Source organism: Argentina anserina, chromosome 7, assembly GCF_933775445.1.
Source record: "Argentina anserina chromosome 7, drPotAnse1.1, whole genome shotgun sequence".
Taxonomy (NCBI): domain Eukaryota; kingdom Viridiplantae; phylum Streptophyta; class Magnoliopsida; order Rosales; family Rosaceae; genus Argentina; species Argentina anserina.
The window spans coordinates 380,735-390,728 of NC_065878.1; the positions used below are offsets into that span (position 1 = coordinate 380,735).

The following is a 9,994-nucleotide window of genomic DNA, read 5'->3' on the forward strand; positions in this document are numbered from 1 at the left end:
AAAAAATAGTACAATTTCTCATCATAAATTAGACAAAATGTCACCACTTATTTTCCAATTATAAAAAAGGTCATCTCAAGTGATTATAAATTAGAAAATAGTCAACAAACTTGGAACAAAATTAGAAAAAATAGTCACTTTTAAAATATTTTCCGGATAATTTTGCCATTTCTCTAATTATTCTTCTTCATCTTTCTTTTTTCTTTGAATTCCGACCATAACTTTGTCGTCCGGCGATGGATTTGAGCGTGGTTGGTACCGTTGAAAAGATCTCTCCCCCCTCTTTCATTTGATACCATACCCACTCCGAACTAACTACCACAAGACACAACAACACTCACAAGGGGCTGCCGCCATCTATTGTGGTGCTCCAAGCTATTCCGGCAAAATTAGAGCTTAAGACTCCCTAATTCTAGTTTTTCTCTACATTATGAGCATACTCATACCAATCTCCTTTGAATTTTAACATTATTTCACATATGTATACATTTTCTCTCGATATGTCATATCCGTTGTCACACCTCTTGTCACACTAACTGTAACACATCCTGTCACAATCTATGTCACAACTGTTGTCACACTACCTGTCACACCCGCTGTCATACTATCTGTCACAACCGCTGTCACAATCACGGTCACACTACCTATCACACTAACTGCCACACCTCCTGTCACACCCGCTGTCACATTACCTATCACACCTCCCGTCACACCCGCTGTCACACATGTCACATCTGCTGTTACACTCGTTGTCACAACCATTGTCATACCTGCTGTCACAACCATTATCACAGTACCTGGCACACCTGTCACACCCGCTATCACACTCCATGTCACACTGTTTTATATGACTATGTTGTGAGAAGAAGAAGAAGAAGAAGAAGAATAACTATAAATAATGAACCTTTATTTATTGTTATGTGATTTTGAATTTCTCAAATCAACTAATACGATCCAAAATATCGACACTCATGTTGTCGTATAGAACACCTTCAGTCACACAACCTGTCACACTACCTATCATACTATCTTTGTGTTGTGACAACTAGTGTGATATGTATTGTGATAGGTGAAAACAAATTCAACCATTGCCGAGTAATATAACCAACAAAAAAAATGCTCTGAGCACCTGTGTCATCAGAATTTTTGATTGGGCACAACTGCTATGGGCACCAAATGCTCCAATCTCTTAGTTTTTTCCGGTAAGTCGGCAACCCCTGCATCACCAACAACAGCAGCCCTCGTCTAGCCACAACTCTCCTCCCTCGTTCGCAACGTCTATTGCTAAGACCAATTTCAAATCCTTGAACCCCAATTCAAAACATAATCCCTCACCTCCTTAAAAACCACGACGCCTTAAAAACCACGGCGGAGAGAGTGGAGATGATGTCGGAGCTCGACCATGTCGGAAGATGGAGTGGTACTACTCGGAATTGTGCGGCGGAGGGAGGTAGTGACGTTAATGATGGAGATGGTGGTGATGGTGAAGCTGACCTCAAGAAGATATGGGTGTTGCATCAACAATAGCAATAACATCAGTCGTCCCCATGACCCTTTATGTCCCTACACCTCCGGCGTTGTCCCCGCGCCTCTGACGTCCGTGCGCCAACTTTGATGATAGAAAGGGCAGCCGGCCTTGGCTTTGGATCTGGGTTTGTAAGGGGGGGTCTGGGTTTTGGAAATCTATGTTTTTGGACAGTGGCATATTGTAATTTATAACAACTATAAAGGTAACGATATAAGAGAATAATGAAACAATTAAAAAAAATAGAATAAAAAAACTGACTTTTTTATAATTTTCAAATCTTGACCGACTTTTGTATAAATACATGTATTAAAAGTGATTTTTTATAAGAAACCCTTCTTTATTTACAAAATTTTATTGTGAAAAAAGATAGTCAGAGCAATAAAATGTGATCTTTAATGAATTGGGTCGGTGGCCTTGTCTAATTTTCATTTCACGCTCCACAGCAGAGAGCCCAGAGTTTCTGACTTTTCGACTCACTGCGCCATTTTTATTGGAGAGATCCCTCTCTTCCCTTTCATACATTCATTCTTACAAACCCTAGACCAGTCAGCGATGGCCTTCTTCCGCAGTGTCACCAAGCTCCGCTCTCGTCTTGTAAGTCTTCGCCCGAATCCTAATCCCTCAGATTTTTCACCGCAATTATTTCTGATCGCTTCTGCTTTTCGCTTTGCAGGGCCAACAGCCTAGTCTCAGAGATTCCGTCAGATTCCTTCAAACGCAAACCTCCTCCGATCTCGTGAGACTTCTTCTTACTTTTGATTCAGTCTTGATTATATTCTGCTAATCTATTCGATTGTACTAATCTTGATTATAAATTAGTTTTGGTTCATATAAATGAAATCTTAAGCTGTGTTATTATGCAGGACCTTCATTCTCAGTTGAAGGAATTGATTCCAGAACAACAGGTGATCCTTCTACTCTTGATTTTACCAGTTTAACATTAATTTCTTGTACTCTTACTACTCTTGTATTGAGATCAGCAGGATGCGTTATATTCTTGATTTTATTAAATTTGAGCTTTTTAAATTTGTGAGATTAAGTCTAGGCAAGTCTTATGCTTAATATTTCACATTTATGATTTTTGGTACAGGAACGTCTAAAGAAGCTGAAGAAAGATCATGGAAAAGTACAATTGGGCAATATCACTGTTGATATGGTACAATAGGCAATCTTCATTTGACCTATGTTATTGTTGTCAAAATATATGATTAACTTGCAAGTCTGAATTGACGTGTGGTTCGACTGTCTTAAGTTTGTGTTCTTATTATTTACCACGTAGGTGATTGGTGGAATGAGGGGAATGACGGGGTTGCTGTGGGAAACCTCTTTACTCGATCCAGATGAGGTACAAATTCAAGTTGCTCAATTTTGGTTTATAGGAGCTACATTGTATCTTCGTAGTTCTAATAAATATATAAAATTGACTGAAAAATTCAAATGCTGCTTACCAGGGCATTCGCTTTAGGGGTTTGTCAATTCCAGAATGTCAGAAAGTATTACCAGGTGCCGAATCTGGTGGTGAACCTTTGCCCGAGGGCCTTCTCTGGCTACTCTTAACAGGAAAGGTATGTGTTTTTATTGAGGACATCTGCCATTACAAGATATATCCACAATGCACCCCTTACAAGTAAACAAAGTGTCAATAATTTGTAGTGGTATGTAGCCGGAAGCATCTGTGTTTGTTTGTGGGCCTTGTAGGAGATGTAGTCTAAGCTGGCTACATTTGGTTGATTTCATTTCAATTTTATGTGGTGGTTTTGGTATAATCTGAAACACATTTTCCCTGCCTATGTTTCTAGGTACCAAGCAAGAAGCAAGTGGATTCACTATCCAGCGATTTAAGGAGTCGTGCCAAAGTTCCAGGTATGGTGCCGTTATCTTAGTTGGTTACTTGTTATAATTGTAAGAAACTACCTGTATATTTTCACTCTGACTTTATGGTTAGAAACTATAATGGTTAAAGTTGAATTGCATCCTCCGTAAGTAGTTTTTCAGTCTTTACACTATTATGATCATCAGTGCAATACCATTGCTCATTAGATAGCTGTCATTCTTGGTTGCAGACTATGTGTTCAAGGCCATTGATGCTCTGCCTATTGGAGCACATCCAATGACTCAGTTTACAACAGGTGTTATGGCCCTCCAGGTCAGTAAACAGACTTTTGTTCTTTATGCTCGTGTCTAATGTATCACCTTTTTTTCCTCAAAGTTGCTAAATATGAATTGGGCACTTTTGTGGTTGTCTATAGAAAAACCTCTGGGCTTCTAGGTAAAGAGCATGACATGATGTTCTGAACTTCTTTGCCATATTTCTAAGATTATTGCTTTGGAAGGACACTTTTGGATTTTTTTTTATTTTTTTTATTTTTTATGTTTTGAACTCAGTAGCAATGTGGAGACCCTGAATTTTGCCTTCATAGTACCATTTTTGACAATTCATGGTGGTTTTGATCTTTTGCTAATCTATTTACCGTGAGACTGTTATGCATGCTGCAAATTTCCCAATTATTATTTTTTCATTAAGTTGATAATGAAATTGGTGGGACTGTGTTCATGCATATAATTTTGCACTTTTTGGGTTCTCTGTCTCAGAACCTTTGGGCTTCTAGATAGCTTAGACATGAGTTTTATTTTTGTCTGTATTAATGATGGATCGTCTGGGGGCACTAAGGATATTTCAATAAATTTGTCAGAAAATTATCAGGAATGTTGAGGTTCTGTATGTTTTCGTCAGCATTCTTAATTTGGCATTCCTTTGCATTTTCATTTCTTAATGTCATACTCGCAAGACTTTGTAATGTAATTTTACCACTTTTGAGATAAATATTTCATTGGCTTGAGAGTATTTGGTAACCTTTTTTTAGTGCTACAAATCACCAGAAAAGGTAAATGGTTAGTGAATGTGTCATTAATGAGATTCTACACACCCAAGGCAACAACAAATTGACCGTGGTTCAATTTTGAAATCCAGTATAACCGGATTGGATGATTTTGAAGTTTGATACATTGTACTTCTTAAGTGGTAGGGACACGTGTCTTCTATGACTTTCATTGTTTGATCTTCCTTCCAGCTCCAGTGTTTTGTTTTTCAATCAATGATTTGTATGTCCTCATGATGGAAATGAAGTATTGCCTGCATAAAGTCGATGATTTTCAGAAAAGAAAATGCAACTAACGCTTTTCCTTGTTATGTTTTCAGGTTCAGAGTGAATTCCAGAAGGCATATGAAAAGGGAATACCAAAAGCAAGGCAAGTTTTGTCAGGGTTATGCTTTACGAGCTAAATATTGCATTACTTTTTGAGGTCTACAATCTAACTTACTTATAGGTACTGGGAGCCTACTTATGAAGATGCACTCAGCCTGATTGCACAAGTGCCGGTGGTAGCTTCTTATGTGTATCGAAGGTTTGTGGGGCATTTTGTAGATGTCTGCACCTGTCTTCTAGTGCCTCATATAAGAATGTATATGATTTGTCTTGGATTGTGTTGGGATTAATATGCTTTCTTCTTTGCCGAAGGATATATAAGGATGGAAAAACGATCCCTGTTGATGACTCTCTGGATTATGGTGCAAATTTTGCACATTTGTTAGGATTCGATGATCACAAAATGCAAGAGCTTATGAGGCTTTATGTCACCATACATAGGTTTGTATAGAAATCTCTTCTTTGGACCTATAGTATGGTATTTCAATTATTTTATTTAAATTATGTGACTTAAAGGAATAATGCATCACAGTGATCATGAAGGCGGGAATGTCAGTGCTCATACCGGCCATTTAGTAAGTTTGTCTTATCTTGTAATCATATTTTCATCTGCTACATATCTTTCTTTTTTGTATAGCTATCATTATGTACTTCAATATTGTTAATTCTGGCGAACATCTTTTAGTTAATATTTGCACTTATGCTGATGTTTATGTTGTTTGGCTGATGTTCTGAGAACAGGTTGCTAGTGCACTTTCAGATCCTTATCTTTCATTTGCAGCTGCATTAAATGGTTTGGCTGGTCCACTTCATGGTTTGGCCAATCAGGTAATACATCTTCTGTTCTATCTCTTCCATATCTACATGCACATGTATGTAGCTTTATGTCTACTTCTGTGACATTGTTTATTGGGGATGCTTGCTTGGCGTTACTTTTTCTCTTGATTTTTCTGCATACGTTTGGTAATATCCTGTTATATTAGTATCTGTATAGATCTGTTTTGTTGGTTATTTTCTGCTTAATGATGATTGCTCTCTATTTGTTGCTAAATGTTTTGTTTCGTTTAGAAAATTATGCTTTACATGTATAGAAGAATTTTTATATAGTAGTGCTAGTTACCTAATGTCACAGGAGCAACCTTTTACACTTAGCAAGACTCTGTGATACTTGATTGAAGAGCAACCAGTGTTATGTTACTTGTAGTTTTGTTAATGAAGCTTGCTTTGATGAAAGACTTGGTACTTGGTAGCAATTCACTAGTCCTGTTACTATTATTTTACATGTCTATGAGTCAGTCTCATTATTGTTATGATTTCCTTTTTCTTCTCTTAGCTGTTTTTTTTTTCTTTTTTTCTTTTTAAATTTAATGGACTTCTCACCGTCGAATTGTGAATTGAAGTGTAACTTTTATGTTTTTTACTTTAGCGATTCCATCCTATATTTTGGTTTGCAGGAAGTTTTACTTTGGATAAAATCGGTGGTCGATGAATGTGGAGAGAACATAACGAAAGACCAGTTGAAAGATTACGTCTGGAAAACATTAAACAGCGGGAAGGTAATGCCATAATTTTACTATGATAATTTATTTTCTATTTTTTAGATGTTTATTATATTATTTTCAACTATTGTTCATTTTTAACATATTAGCTCTTTGCCCTGGCATCATTATTTTTATTTATCTTTATCTGTATAGAATTTCTGGTCGCTAGTGGGCCATATTCTTCCAAAAGAGTGAATTGTTGTATCTTGTCAAAACTTGTCTGCTGAGCTCAAGACATTCTGGGAAAAAAAATATAATTACATAAATAGGTCATTTGATATTGAACTCTTAAGTTTGCTATGGAAATTGCTCTTAGTTAGGGTTGCCTTTCTGCTGATTCTTTAAGGTGCTTTTACTTTAAAATTTTATTGAATCCACTTCATTGTTATACCTCTTATGATGTCCCAGTTGGATGAACTGTTATAACTCTTTCGTTAATTGTACCTCTTCTTACGTATTTAGGTTGTTCCTGGTTACGGTCATGGGGTTTTGCGTAACACTGATCCACGATACATATGTCAGAGGGAGTTTGCATTGAAGCACTTGCCTGATGATCCTCTGTTCCAGCTGGTAGGAATAACCATTACCTCACTATAAGGCCGTTTCTGGCACACTGAGTTTGATTGATTTGACTTCTTGCTGAGCTAATTTGTCCATTACCTTCACAGGTCTCCAAGCTTTATGATGTTGTGCCTCCCATACTTACCGAACTGGGCAAGGTAATTCAGTCTTTATTCTTTTTAGTTATTTCAGTGGCTGAGAATTACATGTTAAACTTGCCCTCAAAACATGGTACTATCTTTTATATTGCTCTAAAGAATTACTGTTTTGTTTACGGCAGACTTGAAAGTCTAATTAAAAATTAGAACATTTGACCTCGGGGCATTAAGAAAGTGATCGAGTTTGACACAACTCTTGATGATTGTGTGGGTATTTTATATTTGTAGGTTAAAAATCCTTGGCCCAATGTAGATGCTCATAGTGGTGTTTTGTTGAACTACTTTGGTTTGACTGAGGCAAGGTATGAATGGTGATATTTCATGTTCTTGTTTAGTATGTTGTTCCGGTAGGGGTTCTGTGGCATGACCAGTGGTGATGATAATGTTCTTATAATTAAATTGTCGGCAGATATTATACTGTTCTTTTTGGGGTCTCAAGGAGTATCGGTATTGGCTCACAGGTTCTCTCTCTCTCTCTCTCTCTCTAATATATACTATTTAACACTTGAATGTTTTGGATTGTCATAGTTTTGATATGTTTGTTAATTTTTTTTTTGGTACAGTTGATATGGGACCGAGCTCTTGGTTTGCCTCTTGAAAGGCCCAAGAGTGTTACAATGGAGTCACTGGAAAGTTTCTGCAAGAAAGCAGCTTCCTGAAAGCATGATTTTGTGAAGGATTTACTCGTGTAAAAAAAAAAAATCAGGCTCTACTGATTTTAGTTGAGTTGACAAGAAAACTTGGCATTATGAGTATTAGAAGAAAATTTTGAAGTTAGGCAAATAGTAGATTACTGCTTCTTCAGTTATTGTTTGGTTGGTTTTAACCAGCTTGTCTGGGGTGATGCTCGCAAATAAACATGTCAATGTCTTGATCAATCTATTGTGAATAATAAAAGGTCCTAATTGTGTTTCCGCAAACTCTTCCAAGTATTTTTCGTTTTCTTCTTTCAATCCCTGCTTACTGGTGTTATGGTCTTCAACTGGTTGTAGTTGTCATCTGTAATGGTTTTGTCTATCGTTGACAAATCTTGCTTAGGGGATGCAATTTCTGATGACTGTCTCATGTTTACTACTTGGGTGACGAAGTTATTGCTTCTTCAGGTTTTTAAAGATATTCGTATTAGTTGTCATCAACGTTCTAAAAAGTAAAAACCACTAGGCGTAGGCGAGCGGTACATCCGCAGCCTAGTGTCTAGATGGCTTTGTAATTTTAACTATATAACCATGCGATGTATGTGTGACACGCCTTTTTTTTTGCTTGAATGGGGTAATGAGATGTTATTGTATGTGTTGATAGTGGAATGGAAGTGATATACATATTTTCATTTTATATATTTATTTATTATTATTTATATTATCCATTGTATATTAAAGGAAAAATGACCAATTCATACAAATTTAGACCTTTTATTAATCATTTGAATGACAAAACTCAAAATGTGACAAATTACTCTAAGAGTATATATACATATTTGACCAAATAATACAAAACTATGATCTTATATATATTTTTTGAGACTTTACCCTCACCTATCTAAACACTTATAGAGAGAGAAAAAGTTGATAAAAGATATCACTTTACCGAACTCCAAGCTCCGATCACCGGACTCCAGTCACCGTCGTCGGTCGCCGGAGTACTGTAGCATGTCGCCAGATTCCGACCACGGTCATCGAAAAAATTATTAACACCCAGTAACCCTCAATAACAAATTACTGACATAGTAACTTTTAATAACAAATTATTGACACCTACTAACCTCCAATAACAAATTATTAACACCGAGTAACCCCCAAATAATTACTGACACTCAGTAATTCCCAAATAACAAATTACTGACACCCAGTAACCCCCCTAAAAAGCGACGCATAATAATGTTTAGTGTCTAGGGTTTAGACTAAACCCTAAACACACCCTAAATTTTAGAGTTTCCCAAGGGTTTAAGGTTTAGAAAAGTTTAGGGGTTCAAGTATTCAACACTGTCACACTACGTATCACACCACATGCGTATGAAAAATAAAGCGGTATAACAATGTTTAACGTTTAGGGTCTAGGGTTATTGGGTTTCTCTAATAAACATTGAAATGGGCACATAGTTTTGAATTGGGCAATTTTTTCGCTGATTTTGTGCATTCGGTCAAAATTCCTATATTAAAAACTGTTGTAGACACATGAAATTTAATGAAGTAAATTATTTTATTAAATGATTAAATCGACCAAGAACCCGACAAAATTGCACACGTGGCCCAAAAGTCAACAAAGTTAGTGCGGATCCGAATAAAACTCGTGTCAGCACATAAGTGGATGATCGTAATCGAAGCTATGTGATTCCGACTTAAATAGGAAATTGAATGTCATTGACGATTCGAAATGGTAATCGGACATTTAATTAAATTAATAAATTCCTTAACTGTTATAAATTAAATCAAGTATTTTCTGCTTAATTTAGTTATGAGAATAACTAATTTTAAATTAATCATAAAATATATATTGATTTAATTATACAATTAAAGAAAATTATTATTTTAGTGTCATTAAAATATTCTATAAAATAGAAGCCTTGACACTATAAATACCCCTTCCAACATGAAGAGAATGAGACTTGAGAAGAAGAGAGAAAATCACTTGAGCAAGATCACTCTCGAGAAATCCCGAAGTCTCCCAAATCCATGAAGAATCATCAAGCTACCAAATCACTCGTTCTTCATCAAATCCAAATCCAAACTCAAATTCTCAAGATTAAGTGCATGTCACCCTTGAGCCAAGTTACATACGGAGATAGAATCAGAAGAGTTCACAAAAATTGTACCCTCACGCTTGATTATCAATAAATTACATTTTTATTTGTACACGTGTCTGCACTCTCATTTGTTTTCAGATTCTCGTTCTACAAATTGGCACGCCCAGTGAGACATTTTTGGCCTCTCATCTCCTTCTACGAAGAAGTCTTCAAATTCGTTTATGCGATGGCTTCCAAGAACAACCAAGCTGTTTCATCGA

The 9,994-nt window shown here is 36.3% G+C and overlaps 1 protein-coding gene across 1 annotated transcript; it reads left to right on the top strand.

Moving 5' to 3' along the window:
• Positions 1–1,939: 1,939 nt before the first annotated feature.
• On the top strand, positions 1,940–7,914 carry LOC126803878 (citrate synthase, mitochondrial). The gene is made up of 19 exons (XM_050531596.1): positions 1,940–2,122; positions 2,202–2,264; positions 2,392–2,433; positions 2,619–2,684; positions 2,808–2,873; positions 2,980–3,093; positions 3,328–3,391; positions 3,592–3,674; positions 4,728–4,777; positions 4,856–4,933; positions 5,047–5,175; positions 5,267–5,309; positions 5,476–5,562; positions 6,189–6,290; positions 6,738–6,845; positions 6,944–6,994; positions 7,223–7,296; positions 7,404–7,455; positions 7,558–7,914. The coding sequence occupies exons 1-19, from the start codon at positions 2,081–2,083 to the stop codon at positions 7,651–7,653; spliced, it is 1,410 nt and encodes a 469-aa protein (XP_050387553.1). The 5' UTR covers positions 1,940–2,080; the 3' UTR covers positions 7,654–7,914.
• Positions 7,915–9,994: the final 2,080 nt, after the last annotated feature.

Bases quoted from the DNA above. Each gene is read 5' to 3' on its own strand.
- LOC126803878 (XM_050531596.1), top strand. From the start codon at position 2,081: ATGGCCTTCTTCCGCAGTGTCACCAAGCTCCGCTCTCGTCTT. The intron at 7,297-7,403 runs GTATGAATGGTG...AATTGTCGGCAG, and splicing joins TTTGGTTTGACTGAGGCAAG to ATATTATACTGTTCTTTTTG. The intron at 7,456-7,557 runs GTTCTCTCTCTC...TTTTTGGTACAG, and splicing joins GTATCGGTATTGGCTCACAG to TTGATATGGGACCGAGCTCT.